Here is a 23,041-nt window from a genome sequence, read left to right as displayed (position 1 = left end):
TTCGCATAGAATATTTTATAGAAATGACACAATCGTGGACTGGTTTGGCTTGGAAGGGACCTTAAAGCTAATCTCGTTCCACCCCTGCCATGGCAGGGACACCTTCCACTGTCCCAGGCTGCTCCAAGCCCTGTCCAACCTGGCCTTGGACACTTCCAGGGATCCAGGGGCAGCCACAGCTTCTGTGGGCACCCTGTGCCAGGGCCTCCTCACCCTCACAGGGAACAATTCCTTCCTAATATCTAAATTAAACCTCTTCTCTTTTCCTTTGAATCTATTCCTTTGGTATCATAACATGGAGCTCCTAAAAGAGCCTCTTCCAAAACAAAGGACTTGCCTTTTAATACCCCCCTTCCCTCTTCATTTACAGGCCTGTAACACTGGAAACGATAAGAAAGCAAGTTATGAAACAGTGCCAGAACTACAGGGGCAATTAATAATTTATATCACTGGAAATGTGTTTCCTAAGGTTGGGATCTAAAAATAATTCAAGGAAGGCAACGCGTCTCTTTCAACGCGACTGAATTTCTGTTGCCCAAACCCCGCTGTAAGCAAAGCTCTCGGTGATCGCTCACCAGCAACACCCACACGAAACGATAAGGGAGGGGAAAAAAAAATAATAATCCTCCTAAAACACAACTTCATTAACGCAATTCAACTTTTTCAAGGAGCCAGGAGTTCAGCCTCGTTGTCACAATACTTTAGTCACGAAGTAAAGGAAGTTTTTTTTCCCCCCCCTTCCTAAATGCAACACTGCTCTTCGCAGGGAGTGTTCCTGCTGGAGAATGATCCCTGGATTACAGACACGGAGAAGTGATGCAGTAACTGCTTTTGTGGCAGACTGCATGTCTGAAAATAACCTGAAAATGTGTTTTAGAAAAAATAATAATTACATTGTAGCTTTTGAATATTCAAACACCTCACAGCATACTTAATTAATTCATTAATTATTCCCCAGAAATTTCAGGGGTAAATTGAAATAGCCTAGAGAGACTGAGACAAAGATTTCATGGAATAAATGATAGCTTTGCTCCCATTCCCCTATGACTCTGGTAGCCCAGGGACAGAAGAGTTATAGCCGTAATTCCATTTGAAACAAAGCTCATCATCTCTCCAACTCCTCACTTCATAAAAACCATGAAAAGGTTCTTCCTTCAATCAAGAATTATACATATTTTCTTACTCCCCCATCCCACAGGACTGGGATCTGTGTCTTCCTTTTATTTTTTTCCACTTTTTAAGAGCATTCTCCTCACCCTCTGGCTCTTAGAGCATTCCGTGCAGGCTGTACCGGGGAATTCAAAGTGCCCACAAGAGGGTGAGGGACTCTCATTTTCCTTACCAGAAAAAAAAAAAGAAAAGAAAAAGAAAAGCCAAATCCCAAATTCTGCCGGCCTCTGGAAGCAGCAAAGCCAGACTGATGGGACCCCCCTGTGTGGGGATGGGGGAGTGGCAGCAGACCGGCGCCTTTCCTCCCCATTAATCACGGCACAAGTTCTCCAAAGCTTGCAGGGTTAAATGAAACAGCACGGGATGGTGCACAGGCAGTGTGACCACAATCATACAGATCCCTCCCAGAGTGTGGTCCTTACATCTTGTGGGCTATTATTTAAAAACATCCTTTATTTATCTCCCAACTTGGGAATGGTTACTGCCAGAAAGATGCCCCAGATTGAGATGCATCACTATCCTAGAATGAAAAAAAATCACGTAAGGCAGAGTAAATTATCAACTCCATGAACTGCACTGTAGTTCCCTCTAGTTTCAAAGGAATAACCAAAGTAAATCCTCAGAAAAGTTTTTAATATTAAACGTGGGGTTTGCATAATAGGTAGGGCAGTACTTGATGGCACTATGTCAGCTGAAAAAGAACCTAATGAGTTACAAGAGAAGCCACTGCAACTCAAAAGGCTCCAATTTGATTGTTAATGTTCTAGTAATGGCCCGGGACACTGGAATTTCTGCTCACACAACGAGCTCAGTGCAAAGGACAGTTGTAGAGAAAACACTTGTACTTCAAGTTTCATTTCTCCTATTTCGAGATTATAAAAGAAAAAAGAGCCTTCTACTATGTTTGAAATAATTTCTGCTATATTCATCCCTTCTTTCTCCTAAAAGCTTCTGAACAGACTTAGCACTAAACCCTCCGAAAGCTGGGGTTTATTTTAATTCCAGTTCACATTCCTGCAACCGAGAAAGGGAAAGTCCAGTATTCCCCCTCCCCAGCATGCTCTGCCTTTTGCTCCAGTCTCGGGCCTTGGGGCTGCTGTAAATCTCTCCCTGCAGCAACATTTTCTGAAGGGCTGTGGTGACACCCCGCAGGTGAACACAGCCCATTCCCGCAGGGATATCTGCTGGGATATCTCCTTCTACCGCACATTCTTCCTGCTCCTATTCACTGCATCCTTCCCCTTGTCTGCACCTCCCCTCTTCCTTCCGTGCCTCCAGCCTACCAAGTAAAATAGGGCTTGACAACCACACAATAAATTTTTTAAAGTGAATGCTTTAGGGATATTTCTTCCTCTGAATATTTATTCCGGCTTTTATAAAGGAATTTATCCAATTATTAATTCAACGTGAAAAACTAGAGAAAAAAGTATGCGATCAGACAAGCCCAACTTCAAGCCACGTATTCAGGTAACAGAACTATTTTCAGTTATTTTGACATGGGTTTCAAAACAGAAGGATGAAGTGAATGAGTTCTAAAGATGGGAACTGGCCAGGACTTTGTGCTCCATCTGAAAATAGCAGTGCAACACTGACAATGCTGCCCGACCAGCATCCCAAACTGCTTGTTGTGCTGCGGCTCGGAATTCCAGCCCCATGGGGAAGGAGGCTGAAGTGATTATGAGCTGCTTGGACATTCCTCAGCACTGGACTGCCAAGGCTGGAGCAGCATTCTGGGCGATTCAGGATATTCTGGAGAACGAAACGGCGGCAGCTCTGTCCCTCTGAGAACTCTGCTCAAATCTCCCCTCTGCAGTTGGGACTTTAAACTGTTCCTCTCATTCCCACTCAGCACCCCTTGCAGATTTGCTGAACTGTTTGGGGAAAGTCACTACTAAATTTCTACAGTCTGTAATTTTTTGCTGTACTGACTTTGCTTCCAGATTTTCCTGGTTGTGCAACTCCTTCTTTTTACCTGTTTTAAACACGCAGGTGATGCATCAAGGATTTTGGCTTCAGATGGGATCCACTCACCAGCTAAATCACTGCCTGCAGCCACAGGGGTTTATGGCTTTTCACTCTTTCAAGTATTAACTATGCTCAATTTTCTGCTTAATTTTATCAGATTTTCAAGTGTGTTTAGAAAGACACCCGACTGCTGCGTTTGAGGAGTGTCTGTGCCACTTCTGTGTCCGTAAGCAAGTTCATTTTGTTTCCTTTCCCCCTGAGAGTACTCACTGTAATATTGTTTTCCTTTCCCTCTAAGGTTGAGAAAAGGCACGTTCTGAATATTCATTTCCCTTGTACAGTCTGGGGCAGCAAAACCATAAACTTGTTCATTTTATGGGTCTGTCCTTTTTTTTTATTCTAACATATTTTATTGGGAAAGGGGTGACAGTTCTGACATGTATTATTAACAAATGAGGAACTGCCTAAACTTTTTCACGCTGCAATGATATCAAACATTTCTCAAAAATGGTCTGTGCTGTTCAGCCTCGATGTACCACAAACTCAGGGTTTACTATAACCTGATCTTGCTCTTTAGACAGTTTTGCCAACCAATTAACCATTATCTCAGACAAGAGCACTCTAAATATTAACTTTTTCAAACTCTTTTTAGTAGTCTACTTTGGGATGTGCTTAAACACAGTCCCTTGGAGTGAATCTCTTTTTCTTCACCTCTCTTTATTATCCCCTAAATTTACATTCACCCAGCTCTCCCTGCAGGCAGAAAAGCCTGGGGGTACACCTAGGTTGAAATTTTAGCACATCATGAGACATCAGGGTCTGTAAAAACTTTATTATATAGACTTCCTTACCGAGGCTGGCATTAACCTTTCTGCTTAACATTATATTTTCCAAAAAAATCCAAACATGTCACAGGATGTAGATAAACACAACAACTTCATGCACATTTATCACCTCCAACATAAGCAGCAGATAATTTTTCTGGGAGAAAATACCCCCAACCAAATCCAAAATCAAACCTGTTTTTCTCTTGTATCACCTTTAACCTCAGGACATTGATCAAATACACTTTAAATGGAATTTTCTCGTAGCCCAAACAGCAGTGCAAGTCTGGAGTGGGCCATGAGTTGTAAATAATCAAAAGGCAAAGGCTTATAAATGGCTGATTATTTGCAAGCACTGCAAATAATTTTCATTTCTGCCTTTAGAAGTAATTCCCTCACACTTATTTAGTGCTTTACTGATCGTTTGTTCAAAAAGAACTTTGTGTTTCCTCAGCCAAAGCATTCCTTGAAAAAAGAACACCCTATGCAGGGCAGTTGGAATTTGCAAGGCTGAGCTGGGGTTGTGTGTAGGCTAAAATCCTACATGCAGTGATTGGTGTGTGGAAAACTCCTTTGGAAGGAGCCTGCTCCTCCTCCAAACCCCTTTCTGAGACACAATCCCCCTGGCTGGGTGTGCAATTTATGACGGCAAGGAGCAAGGGAAAGATAAAATTTCCACTTCAGCCATCTTTCACTGTTATTGCTTTTGATTGTTTTGACAGGGCGCATTAAAAAAAACCATCTTATTTTTACCTTCTCTGGTTTTTGTTATAGTTCCCTTCGATAGCAGGTCCTCTGAGCTAAAACCCACATCACACACATTATATAGCACCAAATCTGATCACAGCACAGACCCGGGAAGAGTCTCCAATAAAACCACACGCACATCCCCTTTTACACCCCGAGAGTCGTTTTGTTTCCTGATGAGAAAATTCCCATAAGGAGAAACAAAACCCATTTCTGGCTCAGCCCTGGAAGGCGGCACAGCCCCTCCAAACCAAGAGCAAACAGTTTTCATTAACCTTCCCTTGCTCTCAAATGTACATATGCTGAAAAAATTCTGTGTTTTTTCCTATTCTACAGACTGAACCCAACTGGGTTTAATTGTGCCACATCCAGAGAGCAGAGTTTGTGTTTAAAGGCAGAATTTTCTTTGCCTGCAGAGGAGCAATACTGAGACAAAATACTGAGCAAATCCACCGTGGCACTGGGCTGTAACTGCAGTGATCCATTGCAGAAAGAACACTCTATTTAACCACTTTATCCAGACACTGACACCTGGCATTCACTTGGTCTCCATGTTTTAACTTTTACTTGAAGATTACACTCAAGTGTTGTTTTAAAAAAATAAAGTAGTGAACACAGTTCCTTTTGAAATAAAAATATTTAGCATTTTTAATGCTTACTATTGTTCCTTTAAAGATTTAGGGGGGGGGGGAAATTTGAATATACTATTTCTACAAGGCAACACCATTCCTCCAAACACACAACAAGGCTCTAATTTCACTTAAGTGCTTGCAAGATTAAGACCCTAAAAGCCAAGAGTGTTAACATAATACACTCATTTTATAAAACTGGAGACAAAGGAATCTTGAACAGATGGAAAAAGGCTTCCTCAAAACACAGACCCAACCTCACTTTACTTCAAAATAATTATATTCATATTATTTTTAAAGGTAAGTTGTGACAACCTTGTTGATTAGTGCAATTCATGTGGCAGCATTCACTTTTCCCTAGCTCTGTACTGCATACAGAAAATAAGGCAATTAAATGAGAAAATTAATTCCATTAATTAAAAATGTTCAGTCTCAAGCAAGACAGAACTAAATGAGAAGTATAGCTGTATAAATGTACATAAACCAAAATGTTTTCCTTGACATGTGCTTTCCTTTAGGAAGGATAAATTTTGCAGCACAAAGTAATGATAATGCTATTTTAACAGCATCATAAAGCTGGAGAGAGATATATAAAAGGTCTGTTTTATCTTTTAAAGAAAAACCCCCTGATGTACATAGGGAAAATTTACAAGTAAAATACCATCCCTTCCCACAAATTCCTTACTGGTGAGCCTCAGTGAAAACTCTGGTCAGGTCAGGAAAGAAAATCATTAAACTTTGCTGAATCCATAAAGCACTGTAGCTGGAGTTTCAATACAGATCATTTTATAGTAAAATTAAAATAGAAGCCCTTTTTAATTATATAAAGTGTGCACATTATTACTGAGGAGAGAAATACACGCTTTCCTCAAGAACCATAAAATTGGCTGCTGGGAATTAGACTTCAGCTGCAATTATTATATGGTCCTATAAAGGATATTGAAAGTCTGATAAAATTGCACCCTTGTCATGTAACAGCGATGCTTAATGCTAAATAACCACTCTGCAGCATTCCAGGCATAGCTTCCCCCAAACATCATCGCTCTCTTCTCACACCAAAAAGAAAACACAGCAGCATTGGGGAGCTAAAAGTGTACCTAAATATTTGAAATACCAAACTAACAGGTCAAAAGATATGTAAAGCTACACGGAGGCAAAGCAAGACATGTGATAAATGAAAACTGATGGCTGTTTATAAAGGAGGGCTCTCCATGGACACCCAGCCAACCTCCATGGACACTGCCCAAGGTAGCAGACTGCACAGGATGAGAGGGGGGAAAAAAGAGCAATGCAATGAAGCAGAGTGACAAAGACCAGTGCCACACATTGCTAATGGCTGCTTTCCTTCTCCTTGCAGTGTGTGTTGTAAACTGTGAGTATTTGTTACGCCTGCACGTAGCTACACTAGAGCTGGACTTCTCCTGGAGAACCTGGAGTTTACTTTTACCTCAGACCTCCAGGTAAGAGCATGGGCCTAAAACCTGGAGATATTGCTCATCCCACAGATTCCACTGCGCTCCCAACTCAGCCAAGCTGAAGTTTTTATGTGTTTTAAGAATATCAAAGAAATATTTCTGTGACGGGTGACATAAGGCACGCGCAGGGGACGGAGGGGCAAGAGAGGCTGTGGGGTGTGGGAGCAGGGCTGTAAATTTTGCTCCTGAAATTGAAAGGAAAGAGAAAATTCTTTCTCCTACAAAGAAGTCCTGACAAAGTCCTTCACCATTTCAACAGCATGGGTGGGATATAAATCCTACCTTATCCTCAAGGCTTGGTCTGATCTGCTGCTCAGATCCCAGCACCTGTGGTGGTGCCAGGCTTCAGAAAGAAGCCTGTGCACAAGAGCACACGAAGGATCCCACACAGCTCTTGTTTGACACCACTCCTCAGTCGTGAAAAAAGCCAGACTGTTCCAACTCAAACCTACTCAGCTCCCAAATTATGGCAGGAAACTGCAGTGAGTGTTAGTGCAGAGATGGAGGGGCTGCAGTGCCTCTCCCCAGCGCTCACTGCTGGACTCCCAGGCTGCAGAGATGTTGGGAATGTTCTCATGGAGGGGTTTCTCTCCAAGCCAGAGATGTGGGTGCCCATCCCAGGCCCACACTGCTCGTGCCAGGCAAACTGCCCGTGACGGTCGGGACCTTCTCTGAGTTATCCACCCCTCCCATGGCATGAGCAGGTGGCCAAAGGGAAATGTTCTGTTCAGCAGAATGTTACTGACACTCTGAGCAGGAAATAAGAGAAGGAAAACTCACAGACCACAGATGACTAACCTAAAAACATTTCCAAGGTAAATTGTGGCCCAGGAAGAACTTGGCAAGTTCCCGCATCCCTACAGAGGGACTGGCCACTGGGCACTGTTCAGATATGAATGGGGAAGCATAAAAATATATATTTGTTAGCTCAGACTGAGCATCTGAAAACACTGACCTTTCAACCAGCTAATCATTAAACTAAAACATTAAAAATTTAATTATAATTTGAAGCATGAATGAAATGTGCTCCCCTTAAATGGTAAAACCAGTAAAGGCCAGGGTACTATGAAGCCCTAAAAGTATTTAAAAGTATTAATTACACCTCAAAGGCCCTCTTGAGGTATTTGGAATATTATATATATACGTGATGTTTTATAAAACCATAAAATGACACAGAGTCATGTACCAAAAGCTCAGCCAGGTCAAGATGTGGCAGTGGAGACTTGGTCTCCTCACTCCCTGTGATATGGATGTAGAAAGAAAAATCTGTTCAGGCAGTTATTTATTTTCCACTGGGAAAAAATACAAACAAACAACAACAACAACAAAAAAAACCCCAAAACCAACTCCCAAAATGTAAAAAGAAGTGAACTGAAACCAAATGCCGAACAAAGAAAGTTCAGATGCCAAACAAAAGGGAAGTTGAAAACACATACAATAAAGGCCTCTGAATAAAATTTATGATCACACTTACACTGCACAGAACTGAAATTTGGTAGTGATTTACTTTTCAGTAAGGCTTTTTCTTTTGTTTTTTTTGGAAGGCATGAAAAGTTTTCTCTATCCTTTGAAAGTACAAATATTGCTGTTTCTTGGTAAAGCTTTGAGATGCATTTTTTTTGTTGAAGTTGTCTGAACCCTCTAACAAAACAAATACTGAGGATCACACAGTATCATAATAATGTAAATTGATTCATACAAACATTAACATGTAGATGCACTGAGAAGTCCTGAAATGTGCCACAGTTAGAGTTCTCTCCATTAGATACAATACAGGAGTCTATCAGTTCCAGAACAAAATCATTGCTCATATTTACCTTATTAAAGGTAGGAAAAATGCCCAGTAGCATTCACACAAACATGAACCATTAGTTTCTCAGAATAAGGGAATAATTTGCTTACCTGGAACATCAATTAATCTCTTATAAACATTCAAGAAGGCTGCCTCTGCTTCTTTGCTTCGTTTACCCAATGCATCAATCTAAAAGGGGAGATGAGAGAAGAAGCTTTAAGACTTGTTCCAATACAACTCTCACACTCAGAATTATAAATATAAATTAATAATATCACGTGAAACTAGTAAGTACATAGAAAGAGAACCCAGGTCTCCTGTGTACAGCTCCTATAGAAGCAGTCTCAAAAGACTGTTCCTGCTACATTTGTACTGAATATAATTTAAAGGCCATTTTCCAGCCCAATAACAAGCATCAATATTTTTATGAACACTCCTGCCTGTTGTGATTCCTAACTTTGAATCTTTATATAAAGCCTGGTATTTGCCAGGCAGATTGTCCCCTCAACAACTGTTTTCCTTTACCACTTACTGAAATCTAACACAGCAAATGGAATCACAGCCACTTCTGATGTCCCACTCTGCCTTTATTGTGGTAAATAGATTTTTCTATTATTTCCAATGAGCCTGTGAGGAGATGAAAAGATGAACTTGTTGAGTGCCCTGTGATACTTAACACTAAATAACTGTGAATCTTCTACATGCAAAGAAGTTTTCTAATACAGCTTAGGCACAGTCTGCACTCCTGAGCTTCTCTGACCAGCTTCTCCTTGTGTTCTGTAACATACACAATACTCATCAAAGAATTTATTTTTATCATTTTATTATTTTCCCTCTCTGTCTGTATTTTCATCTAAAACTCCATTTTACAAGGAAAGGCAGCTTAACGGCTCCAGGAATAAAATGCTTATCCCACAGCAACTTTTTTTTTGTAAACATCTATTTTCCTATTGTACTAGAAACCAGAGGATTTACTATTTCTTCATATTGACAATAAACAACCAAACTGACTCGGGATCAGATCCAGTGAGTTAATACTCCAAAGCAGAGGGACAGAAAGGGAAACAGGAAAGCCTGACACAGCTCTGTGGCAGCTTACCCAAATCAGGAAACCAAAGGCATGGAGATTATCGTTCCCATATTTTAATAAAAAGCAAGGAAGGATCTGAAGAACTGCGGATACAAAGGCCTGATATCAATTCTTCTGTGTATTTGAAAGGCAGTGAATATTATGGAACCATTTAAAGGTGCGGACGTCACCGCGGCCTAAAAAAAGGAAGGCCCTGTCTGAAAAACGTCCTTGAATTCTTTCTCTACATTATTGATTCAGTAGATAAGGCAGAAACAATGGCCAGAGTTTACTGTATCTGTATTTCAGGAAAGTATCTGATATTTTATTCTGCAGGAGGGGGATTTGCAGCACTGGGAAGCGTGTGACCAAGCCAGCGCTCGGGCTCGGGAAGCGCCGGGTGCCCGAGAGAGGAAGAGGAGAGGAGATAAAGCAGGAGGGTGCTGCAGGGTCAGCCCTGGTGCCACGTGTGTTTATTCTGTCCTGAAATGCCTCTGTGAAGAGAAAGGAAAGATTTGGGAAGGGAGAGGAGGGCAATCCTACAGCGTGGATGATGAAATAATGTAGGGAGCCGGTGTCGGAGCACAGCGGGGCTGGTGTGGATCAGCCTCATGGCTGGTCAGGAACTTGTTGATCATTGCAGGCAGGATTAAGGCCACAAAACCAAAGGACAAGAACAATTGTGGAAATCACACAGAGGCACAATGCTCAAGGAAAGGCTTGGAGGGGAGGAGGGGTCAAGGAGGGAAATAAGGACACGGCCAGAGTCCACACAGCATTTGGCAGCAGCAGCAAGGAAATCTTGGGAGATACTGCGAGAGGCTGGGAAGAGACAAGTTCTGGCAACACAATACAAGGTTGTGTTTAAAGAAATAAACCAAGTTCCTATTTTGCTTACAGCCCCCCAGGATCTGGATTAATTTATGGAGGTGAGTGGAGGTGTGGTGTAACTGACACCTGTTTGCAGCTTATCAAAGGGTATTGGAAAAGTGATAAATGAGCATCAGAAATGATGGAGGATGTGGAGAGCAGATACAAATTCTCAAGAAGAGTTGGCCATGCTGGTCTTTCAGTTTACCAAGAAAAAACCACGGAAAGGCACTGGAATCTCCCAAGGCATCTAATGTGCCACAGAGCAAGGGATTGATGGCTGTGAATAACCCACTTAATAATCCGAATTGGAGCAATCACAGATGGACTGATGCTCATTAGGGAAAGAGAACAGAAGCGATTTGGAGAGAACATTTTCACACGAGGAGTACTTGAAATGAGCCTGTGGAACGAAGTGCCAAAGGCAGGGAGGCCCCAGGATGTGTAAATCCATGCTGGGGAGTGTCAGGCACTGCTTGGGGATGGGGTGAGAAGGAAGGGGCAGCACCAGGGACACTCGTGCAGTTGAGCTGTTTCATGGGTGCACAGAGACTCTCTGAAGGCCAAACCACACCATATGTTACACTTCTGGACTTCAATGTTCCCACATAAAATTTTCTCTCGCTGCTGCTCGGTAGAGAGCAGCCAAATTTAAATTACTATTATTAAATACAATTAGCATTACAGCACTGATTCTGTACTGTATTTTGAAAAATTCATTTGCCCCTTTTATGAAAAGCAAAGCACTTAAAATGCTTCCATTTCTGGGAAATAACAGGATGGATTTGTTTTCCTACTACAGTTTTTCCACATTTTAATAAAGAGCATTTGTACTTTTATTCTTTCTAAGTATTATAGAAGGTATGGTTTATTTGCTCCTTACCAGTTATAGAGTGATGGAAATATAAACCAGATTTGAAACAACATCTTGCAAGGAGATCAGAGACTTTCCAAAGGAAGCAGTTTGTAAATCACAGGTATTTTACACCTTTTTTCACCTTCAAATTCAAAACCAGAATTCCAAACAATCCCACTAGGCAGAAATATGGGTTTATGTTTCAGTTGTTAAAAAAAATAAATCAACCTGTCTGCTTTAAAGTTCTACTAAAAATGAGCAGTGCAACTATTTTATATCTTAAAATAAAATTTAGAAAAAGCACCGTGACAACTTTAACTGGAATAAAAAAATAATTAAGCATGCCAGCACCCAGGTGCTTAAGGAAATAAAGAAATACAGGAGGAAAAAGACATCAAAAATAGCAAAATATAAATGAAGTCCAGAGAGAGAGGAAACAGGATTGAAATTACATGGAAACATTTGGAAGTTCACTGAAAATTTTTCAAATCAAAATAAAATTGGTTCAGGAGCCAACAAGGCTGAGCTGCAATCAGCTCACATTAAACCTACATTATAAAACTCTTGCTAAACATTTTTATTTGACTCTAAAAACTTCAGGGACCCTGAGAGAAGTCAACTTATAATTACACTCGCGTTGTCTTGACACGAGCTTAGCTCCAAATCTTAATTTATCTAAACCAGGCCCCATTATGTCTTCTCTGAGCAGAAAGAAACAACAGTGACCTCTGTATTCCCCACCACCCCCATAAACATATGTTCACTTTTAAGTTTTGGCATTCCTATTTGTCTTGATAATACCACTGGCGCTGCAGTGAGATAACAGAACTGAGGAATCCTCCCTGCTCAGCACAGCCTTCATCTCACTCTTCATCCCTAAAACATCTCCAGAGGAGGAGGAGCCGCGGCCAGACACCACACTGAGACCAGTCCTCCCCTTATCCACCTTGTTTTTCCAGGTCAAGTGCTCTTCTGAGTTGATGCTCAGGGTACCAAGGTCACCCCAGAGGCTGAGTGTCCCCCCTTGTCCTCCACAATCATCTCCTTCCGACCTGCCCGTGAATATCTCCGTGGTTTGATCCCACTGTCCCTTGTTGTCTGACACTGCTGGCTTGCTCCCCCAAAAACATGGACAGTCTAGCTCAGGAGCACTTGGTCCCAGTCTAATACCCGCTGCACCTGCCTGAAATCAAAGTATCATCAAAGAAATCCATGGATTTATCTCCACATTTATGTAAGCACCACAAATCTGACACCTAGGCCAGGGAAGGTGCTGAACCTAGATTTATCTGAATGTTGCCTCATTCAGCTTTGTCCAGACAAGGTCTGAAGGATAAAAGCAAAGTCTGTGGCTTTAGTTTGGAATCTGACAGTTTTTATGCAGTAGGAGATTTCAGCATTAATTCAAGTCTGATGTTTAGTGCCCCGTAATCTTCTGAGCACGGGTCTGCAGGGCTGGGATGCTCTGGGCTGTATGAACGTGGTATGGCCCCAAGGACTGCAGTCACACTGAAGGATGCACACCTCTGCTCCTGAATTTAAAGATGGACCAGGATGATGAAGCTCTCTACAAGGAAGATGGACTGCCAGATGCCAGCACATCCTGCACTGACACTTGAATTCTCTGAACTGAGGGATATTAACACATCTCTGAGCACGGGACTGGCACATGTGCTGCTCGTCTTAGATCCACTCAGATCATCAGCCGAGTTAGAAGATTGGGATGCTGCACTCAGCATCCCAAAGACAGCTCCTTTGTGAGGGGTTCCCAGTGCTGTGTCTGTCTGGCATTACCAAAGCACTGGTGATTTGCTCTCAGTACCACAAATACAAGTGTTCACACAACTGTGCTAAATAGGAACTTCACAGTCCCAGCTCTTCCCCTTATCCTCACAGTTCTCCAATTTAGTTCTCTCTTGTTAACCACCTTAACATATCTTTTACTGTCCTGCACATGATCTGGAACTAATTTATCAAATGAAAATGAATTATTTAAAATAGAAGTTATTTTTCTGTTCTGATTTTTAATAAATGGATGCCTTAAGGAGACACCCATCCCTTTTCCCTTACACATCTTCTGTCATATTGTTTTGCATCACGAATTTTTTCCATTTGTCTTCAATTACTACAAGTTACCAAGACACCATTAAGAACTGGAAGAACCATATGAAACGAAGGGAAAAGCACGAGAACAACTCATTAAAGCACCACTCTTTTAAGCCATGCTGTATTCTTAAATAACTGCCTTGGAATCAAATGGCAGCTATGGCAGGATTATTAATGCATCAGTCTTGCTTTGAAGCCTTTACAATACAATTGGCTTGATTTCCCTTTCTTAATACCAAGAGATATTAATAAATAAATCATTTAAAATAACATTGTAATTTACAAATTAATAAAAATTTATTCACCATCCCTGTTAATTTATTTTGCGACTGACAAAAGAAAAAGTAAAAAAATATTATTTTTAGCTTTGTTGCAATTAAAACAGTTTTGAAGCAAAATTATAAAGAAATTATTTCTGTGCAGTTGCTTAAGGCATATGGCATGGATTTTAGCTGGGCTATAAATTCTTTAACAGAATTAAGGACTTCACAGAGGATCCAATACCAATCTGTTTAATAAAGCTGCTTTTGGGTCTGGACATAGGTACCAGGAAAGAGCCTGGGAAGGGCACGCCTGCATCACCAACTTGTTGGTTTAACCTCAAGTTAAGCAGAGAGCTTTAGGAAGGACTCAAACCCCTCAACTTTTCAATTCTCTTCCCTCCACTGTGAAACAGCTGCAACTTTGAACCCTTAAAACCTCCTCTTCCTTTCATGCCCAGATAAATCCTGATTTTCCCAGACAAACAACGCTGCCATCCCCTGAGGAATGTTCTCACAGGACAACTTCTTGCTGCTTTTCCAATCTTTGATCTTCCTTCCCAGTAAAACAGCCCAGCCCAACATGTGCCTGCAGATATTGACAGCAGAGCCACAGCTCTGATTAAATCCTGTTTGCCACCCTGCCTTCGGATCAGCGGCTGTGCTGTCCCTGCTGGACCTCTCCTGGAGCCTTGGATAACCCACCTGCCTCCCTCCTCACCTCCCTCTGCATTTCAGAGCAGGTTTCCCAGCTCCCAAGGCATCCATGAGGCAGGCGGGGAGCCCCGCTCCCTCCTCCTGCCCTGCCGGAGTGGGATTCAGCTCAGTGGCTCGGTGAAAAACTAAGGAAGGAGAGGAAGAATTTATTTTCCATTGTGCTGGCAAACTGATCTGACTCATCCTGTGCATTTGCTGGGCTCAGCACGAGGGAGGAGGTGGGGACCCAGAGCTGGGGCAAGGACACCCCACGGCATCGGTCCCTCAGCCACACGGATGGCACGAAACCAGTGACAAGGAATGGATGGCACAAGGAGGCTCAGAGTGCCAAATGCTACCAGAATTCTGTTTTATTGAGAAATCTTTACAGTATGGAAGTGGATTAACTCTGTTTATATCTGTATTAGTGCATGTTATACACTCTGATGTAATGACACGTTACAATTTTCCTGGAGGCTTTGGTGTTTTTCATGCTCAAGTAAAACAAATCAAAGGACGGCCTGGTCCTGGAAATAAGGACTTTGCTCATGGAAGGATAAAGGATTCTCCTGAACACCAAGCTAATGCAAACATCTCAGTCCCTCTGACACTTTATTCAAACCTTCACAGTGTTTTCTGGTGTCACAAACCTGTAACTCCAGCAAGACTGACCCCAGGGATGCCTGGATCCATAGACTGCTGTGGAAATAGTGTTGATTTGCAATGTTTTACTCCAATTATTAAGTGTGGGTGCTAGTGATTAGTTAAATTGTGTTGAATTTTAAGGGGTGTAAAAACCTCGTGTGAAACCAGACAAGGGGTGCCCTAATTTGGCTGTACAATGAATAATTGTAACTCTACACTTTGCATCCCAGCCTCTCTCCTCAAGTCAGCACAGGCCAGTCATGAATTTTCTTAATGCCAAAAAGATAAAACAGAACTGAGCTGACCTCCAAACAGGGGACACCTCATTCCCCCAAAACTGAAGGAACATCTCTGTAGTGAATAAATCAGCAAATCATTTTTTCTGTCACCAAAGAGAGAGATGTCAGAGCTTGCCAGTCCTGATCCTTGAGGTTCTCGAGGATGGAGAACAACTCTGGCCACGCCAGCCCAGCCATGTTTGGTGTGGGAAATGGGGCAGGGAGGAAGGGGAGGAGGCCAGGACAGATCAGCCTGGGCTATCCCACATCCCTCCCAGCAGCTGGAGCTACGTGTGAGTGGGTGCTCTCACTGCCCAGGCACCTCTCCTCCAGTCTCTGAGCACTGACCTGGAACCCACAATCACTCCTCTCCCTCATGGATGATCCAAACTTCTGTTTTAGGTATTTTTAAAAAAAAATAGGTCAGAGGAATCTGTGCAAGAAGGAGTTTATTAACCACCTTTGTGTAAAATCCACCTGCACATAAATACCAAGATGCACCCTGTTCCTGGTGTTTTGTACTGAGCTCACCCTCTTGCTTCTCTTTTCTGACAAAGCAAGACCAGACAGCAGCTTGTACAGCGCCTCATAGTAAATGTGTAATAAATAGAGGTAATTCTATAATAAATACAGAGATAATTCTGTATTTGGAGAAACAGGGACTAGGCAGAATACCTCACCCAGCCCTCCCATCCCCATCCCTTCCAGCACACTTCAAGCTCTCTTTTTTTCTCCTGAGGATGAGAAGACACTCCTGACCCTGTGAGCTGCACCAGTGCTGCCTGTCGGAATCCGGAATAAACTGAATTTCCCACCACTGTTCCTGTTGCCCCCGAGCGCATGGCAGCGGCACAGCGTGCCTCGGTACAGACAGCCCACCAGCTGCCAACAGGAATTTCAGCACTTTGTCAATTATGTAAAAATAAGAGGATTTGGGCTGAACCTCCCCAAAGTTACCCTGGTAGTCTCTGCTGTCTTGGTACAACTTGCCTGCAAGTTGGAGAGGAGCTGCAAGAGCTTTGGGGAAGGTGCACAGCGCCTGTCGCTGCTTCTGGTGGGATGTGCGATGTTTGGGACTTTGCCTGTTATCCCCACAGCTGAGAGCTGTCCCAGGAAGGAAAAAGGGATGTAATAGGAGAGGCTCTGACTGCATTTTAGTCTCTGCAGATCTGTCCCTCCCCTGCAGGTCAGTGTCTCCTCTCAGGGATGCTTTGGGCCCTGCAGCAACCACCCCGTGTGCTCAGCAGGGAGAGCTCATCTGCCCCTGAGATGCTGGAGTATATTTAAATCACCTTCCTCAGGAAAGATGTTGTTTAAACTGCAATCAAGCCAGCCAAAAATAAATAAATAATCATTTACACACTTCTGTAAACAAAGAAATGAAAGCACATTGGAGCTGCCGTTACCCCAAGAACGGGTCACGACCTCTCCCTGCTTTGGGGAACAGAACTGATATGCAGTGGATTTTGAAAGAGAATTAACTGCCAAAAATATTCACTTTTGGTAAATAGAGGGTTTTGATGGGACTTCCATTGAAAAGCAGGGAGGCTCTGGGCCCAAACACGAGCGCTGGATTTTGATGTATGCTGTTGACTTCCCCAACACAGAGCAATTTGTAATAGCTTTGCCACGCTGTTGTTTTCAAAGCTCCTGCTACATCACAAGCATTTATTTCTGACCACAAAATTACATTTATTCAACAGAAAGCAGCTCAGGGTCTTTAAGAGGTTAACTTCTGGAGTGCTTGGCTGCTCTCCAGCCTCCCTACGAGCATCAGTGCTAACGCAAGGCACACAACAGCACCCAGCCTGGCCGTGATTAATAGAGTGCTGAACACGCTGCTTTCCACATACACACACTTTTCATTCCCTTGCTTCCATAGATCATGGACTTATCCTCAAAATATCTGACTGAAATTGAATTTGGCTTCTCTCTCAACCGTTCATTTCCTATGTTATGCAAGGTTATATCCTTTTCTGCATGAGCAGAACCAAACCAGCTGCAGCTTTTGAGAAGAAAATGTGTTTTCAATTATGAAGTTGGCCTGAATATTGAACCACAGTTCTACTGCTGCTCTAATTGAGCCATCATGGAGTGAACGTACAGGAAAGAAATTGTATTAATTAGGTTTGGAAGTTTAACATAAGGAAATTAAAGGGGGCAAAATAGAAAAATATGAGTATCAGCTCAGGAATAGTCCTTCAAAATGCAGAGAGAACGTAGGTCTGAAGTGGTTTAGGCACACACATTATTAGAGTACTCCTTCAAAGACATGATTAGTAGTTCCAGCACATCAAACTGATTTTCAGCTTCTGTTGTCTGCATATGGAAAATTATTAAATTTCTCGACTGACCAAATTAATAGTTTAAAGAGCAATTCAGCTGAGTGGGGAGCCAGAGTGGTCTCATCAGAATGGCAATACCCTTAAAAGTACTTGCTCTGGGAGAAGAATATGAGAAATGGCTTTCACAGACATCAAGTCCAGATCGTTGTTTTGGAGTCTGTGCCTTAGAGGGTTCTCCAAATGAGGGATTACTGCATTACTGTTGGACAGTGCTCTTATGCCACATGAAAAGAATGCTAATGACCTCAGGAAATCCTTTCCCAACCTTAAAATATCTGTCTGATGACTTCACAAATACGGATTCCAACATTAGATTTCCATACCACAACTTCAGTTCTGTAAATTAACACCGTCAAAGAACATCCCTTCTTTTTTTGTTGTTTTGGGGGTTTTTGGGGGGGGGATTTCAGGTACAAATATCCATCAATTGATATACCCATGGTAAAGCACAGTGACCTACCCAAAACACAGCTTATTCAGATGGCTGCTTGCAGGAGTGCCTTGATAATTATATATAATAATCATGTCATGATTGCATGGTAAAGCTCTTTAACCTTTCCTGATTCTGTCCTGTATTTAGCCCACAACAGGCAGAGCAAACCATTAATAAGTTGCATCCTCAAGTTAATGGCAAGGAAAAGGAAAAGCAAGACAGAGATTTAAGATCAAAATGACAGGAATTTTACACTTCTGAAATTAATGACTTTTAACTGTCTTCCTCACAATAGCCTATTTACACCACCCAGACCTTAAATCTTCCAGAGAAGGCAGAAAAGTTACCCACAGATTTCAAAAGAACAATACCATCAGCTCAGAAGCAGACACAACATTCTGCTAAATTAGAAAACTGCCTTCAAATTTCCATTAAGATCCTAAATAAGGAAAAAGTACTATAATAAAACTATTCTCCAGTGATGAATTAATAGAGGTTTATGCTGAACTAGGAATGCATTTGAAAATTTGTAGTATGCTAAATTCCATAGTGCTTTCACTTTAACTCTTATCATAAAAAATCCAGTTACTTAAAGCACTGAGATCTATACAAAAAAAGGTTATTTCCAAGTACTAATGGAAATTGAGTATTTGATAACTGGAACAGTTTTTATCTGAATGAATGAGATAAATAACTATGGAATACAGAATGTTCTGCTTTGTCCGGTATTTATAAATTCATATGATATAAAGGGAAAATATTGGGGGGAAGTATCAACATTCCATGCTTAAACTAAAGAGAAAAATTGGCTAAAGTGACCTGTGGGTTTGTTTAAAAAAACCAACTGGCCCCAGGTTTACCAGCAGCTCCCATAAATCGTGCTTGGGAGGGGACATAAATACCTGAGCTTAACTTCCCCTCTCTCTAAGTCACATCAGGCTGACCCAGGCACAGTTCAAGGACAGTTTAAGTCAACCTGAGCTGACACATTTGTGCTGCTCCTGCCCCTGGCTTTGCTCTCCTGGCCTCTCCCTTGCACTGAGCTGCTGCTCTGAACCCACCTGGTGGGAAACCAAGCCAGCAAAAAGAGGGGAAAAAACCCCAACTTTGTGCTGAACGTGGGATCACACCAGAAAAAGTGCTGAGGAGAGGCAGGGGGTGGGGAGCAGGAACACAGCAATATCCACGTAAAGCTGCTTAAATACCTGTGCTGCTTAGGGAGCTGCCTCCATCCTCTGATCTGCTGGCCCTCCCTAGAGCCCAGAGCCCTGTGGACAGCCCAGCCCACATGGGACTGGCAAAAGCCCATTTCCCTTCTGATGTGGAGTCTGATTTATTATTCCATGCCAAAAGCAGCCAGCTCTGTCTAAGAGCAGAGTTAGAGCAAAGGATGGGGCAGCATCAGCAGTGGGGGATGGAGACAGGAGTTGCAGGCAGAAATGTGCTGGACACTCTCCCACAGGGAAATGGAGAGGCTGCATCAGGCAGGAACCTTTTTCCTCACTTGTGAGTGAGGATCTGGTGGTGCCCCAAAGCTCCTTATTCCCACCCACAATGCCTATGGAGGCTGCTCCTACAGCATTCCCTGCTCCTGCTCCAGGACACTCTCTTCAGCACAAGGGGCTCTAGGAAACATTTATTCTCACCACTTCTCTCTGCTTTATTTACTCACTGCTGTTGATCTTTTTTTTAAAAAACACAGAATCATAGAATCACTGAAAAGTTTGGTTTGGAAGGGATCTTAAAGCCCATCTTGCCCCAGCTCCCTTGCCATGTGCACCTTCCACTAGAGCAGGTTACTCAGAGCCCCATCCAGCCTGGCCTTGAACACTTCCAGGGGAAAATCTGGGGCTGAAACCTGACATTTGAGTAGTAAAATCAGGGAACCTCTTACCCTATTCCTCCTCCCCTGCTCACATCCCATCCCACAGGTACTGTGTGACCAAAAGGTCTCTCTGCCAGCTCCTCCCAGGACATTCAATATCCCCTGGCAGGGAATAAATTATTGCAAGGCAATCCCAGGAGGCTGCTAGGGTGAGTGTCCTGTTCCCAGCAGCGTTGCTCCCTGAGCCTCTCAAGGAACAGGAATTGAGGAATCTCCTGTGGATTTGAAATGGAGAGAAGCCTATCTGCTCAACAAAACTTGTTTTTGAGATACCCAGAGCAATCATCTCCTGAAGTCAACCTTAACAACAACCAGAAACCAGATCTATATCCTGAACAATCAAATATAACTCAACAGAACAGGCTCATATCCTTGGTATTTTGATTTGTCTCCAAAACAAGATACAGTAATTACATCTATAATCAAATACCATAATTCACAGTTTAATGTGGTGCATTTATGTAGTCAATCATGATTAGTTCAGGTTTTTTAGGTTTCTGAAACCCTGTCTCGATTAAGGAGACTGGAAACACCAGCTCAGAGATTCAGCAGCACAATCTTTTAATGTATTTCTGCTTCATTTACGTAACAGAGGATTACAACAACAAATTTTACTCTGGTGAGGTTGAATTTATACCAAAATAAACTTCACTTTTATATCAGTGAAGCAAAACTACAGGAGAGGAGTGTGTGTGAGCCATACCAAGGTAACAGGGAGCTGTCTCCACCAGGGAAGATCTAATGGGAGAATCTCCTTCACTGTAGCCAAATTCAAAATTTATGTTTCTTACTTGATCCTCAGACATTCCCTTCATTAAAGAACAGTGCTGAAAGCACACATGCACTTTTCAGTCAGTGCATTGCAAGCTTGAAACTGAAGTGAAAAGGTTCTAAGAGCACTGCAGTGCACTCAGAGCAATTTTAAAGTGTAAATTTCCATTGGCAAACGGACTCACGCAAGTCATTCTTTGTTCTCACAAATGTCTGTTGGATATATCAAGGACAGAGTTATCCTGTTTATTTATTTATTTCTAGCAATACTTGGGAAATCAGGTTGTAAAACAAAAAGTAGCATGCTGTTTTTAAATGAGGGATTATTGCCTAGCTGGGACACAGATTTAGCAGGACGTAGAAGTGATCAGGAATGCAAGCCTCACTAAGGGGAGCTGTGCACTGAAATCCCTCTCCTGCAAACACTCCTGAACTTCCCTGTGCTGATGGAACTGCCACAATCTAATGTCAGTGAACAACTCAGGGATTGAGGAAGTGCTAGAACACAATTCTTGTGGGGCAGAGCTGTGTAGTGCATACCAGTGTGAGCTCAAAGTTCCATCCAGCACCCCACGCAGGCCGGAGTTTACAGGCACAAATGTAATTCCCACCCTCCCTCCCCGGCGCCTTCCGAGCGGCAGAACCACGGCTCCCATCTGGCCACAGTGAAAATGGAAATCTCTCTAATTGGCCCAGCTGCCTTTGCCTATAGAAACTCTTCAGAATAACAACAGTTGGCTTTTAAACTCGTGAGCACTCTGCTCCTGTGTTCTCGGTCAGGGCTGTGAAGAAGTCGGCAGCGGGGCTGGAGCCTTCTGCAGCCTTTCCCACAAACACCTGCCAACCCAAGGTTCTCCATCAGCCCTCTGGAATACAATCTTTTCCAGCTGAAAAGCTTTGCAGTATCTTCGTGTTTTATCAGTGCACTACACTGCATTCATTAAGAGCTCAAACTGTAGGGTCAGTGAGGCCCAGTGAGCTGGATGTGCCACCTGGGTCCCTGCCACAGGGACAGGAGGTTCAGGGATGCTCAGGAAGGCTCAGGGATGCTCAGGAAGGCTCAGGGATGCAGAGGAAGGCTCAGAGCAAAGAGAAGTAGCCAGTTTAGATTGACCAGCACAAACCCAGCATATCAGAGAATCACAGAATGACCTGGGTGGGAAGGGACCTTAAGGATCATCTTGTTCCACCCCACTGCCATGAGCAGGGACAATTTCCTCTATCCCAGGTTGCTCAGGTTTAAAACCAACCTGGTTTTAAGCACTTCCAGGGATGAGGCAGCCACAGCTTGCCTGGAGAACCTCTGCCAGGCCCCACCACCCTCACAGGGAAGAATTTCTTCCCAATATCCAATCTAAACCTACTCTCTGACAGTTTGAAGCCATTCCCCCTTGTCCTGTCACTTTGTGCTCTTGTTAAAGCTCCCTCTCCATCTCCAGGCTCCCTTGAGGTGCTGACATTCCCTGCACACACAAAGTGCAAAGGGCTGAGCCTTGAGGGCTCTGTGCCCAGCTGGCCACACACCCCCAGCCAGCACACCAGGCTCATGTGAGGCAGCACTGAAAACATCCAAAGAACCAGAAGAAGCTCTTACCTCTCCCTGGAAACTCTTCAGTAATGGAGCTACCTGTTTGCGCAGGTCCTGGAAGACAAAAGCAGGATATCCCATCAAAAAATGCACAGGACAAGTCATCATCATGTTTTTTAAATGTTATTTTCAGTTCTCAAGTGTAACTTAAATTCTGATCACATTTTGTGGGAGCTTTGATTAAAATAGAATTATACCTGGAGTTCACTTTGAGCAGGTCTGAATTTCCAGTTTGACATACACCTGCATCTGCTGCAAATGGTATTAATTATCCAAAGTGTGGTGGTGCTGGGTAAGCACTGAATGCCTTCAGTCTCCTAATTCAGCTGAAACATTAATGAGATTAGCAGTAAATGCCTCTATCTACCTCCACAGCAGCTACACCTCTGAACTTATGCCAAGGAAATTCCCACAAATGGAAGCCAGGCTTAAAGGAAGATGATTCTGGACCATCATTTCAACTAGAAGTGTTGCCATTTTGTAAAATCTCTGCTTTATTTATTATTTTCCCAAGAGTGCTCTGGCTTTAGTCATCAGAGAACTGGAGCTCATTGAAGATGACAAGTATTATTTGTTGGTTTCTGTATAACTCAAAATTTCTTCTTCCAAATTACAACACACTCAGTGCTACACAATT

General features: G+C 42.7%; 1 protein-coding gene and 1 long non-coding RNA gene across 29 annotated transcripts in view; one reads left to right on the top strand and one right to left on the bottom strand.

Annotated features, from left to right (window-relative positions):
• Positions 1–23,041, bottom strand: part of CUX1 (cut like homeobox 1) — a 264,103-nt gene that overhangs the window by 138,144 nt on the left and 102,918 nt on the right. For all 28 annotated transcript variants that reach the window (XM_086859056.1, XM_086859038.1, XM_086859035.1 and 25 more), the window contains exons 3-4: positions 22,411–22,458; positions 8,713–8,791 (exon numbers count right to left, since the gene is read on the bottom strand). In XM_086859056.1, coding sequence (XP_086715182.1) covers positions 8,713–8,791; positions 22,411–22,458 — 127 coding nt within the window. The remainder of the gene's footprint in view (positions 1–8,712; positions 8,792–22,410; positions 22,459–23,041) is intronic.
• The window catches only part of LOC111937691 (uncharacterized), a 70,117-nt gene that overhangs the window by 210 nt on the left and 46,866 nt on the right, over positions 1–23,041 (top strand). The window contains exons 2-3 of the long non-coding RNA XR_002868714.2: positions 3,293–3,361; positions 6,693–6,795. This is a non-coding gene — a long non-coding RNA (uncharacterized LOC111937691). The remainder of the gene's footprint in view (positions 1–3,292; positions 3,362–6,692; positions 6,796–23,041) is intronic.

Source organism: Cyanistes caeruleus, chromosome 21, assembly GCF_971803275.1.
Source record: "Cyanistes caeruleus chromosome 21, bCyaCae1.hap1.1, whole genome shotgun sequence".
NCBI classification, from domain to species: Eukaryota; Metazoa; Chordata; class Aves; order Passeriformes; family Paridae; genus Cyanistes; species Cyanistes caeruleus.
Note: the sequence above shows the minus strand (reverse complement) of the source record. Positions and strands in the feature narration are given on the sequence as shown.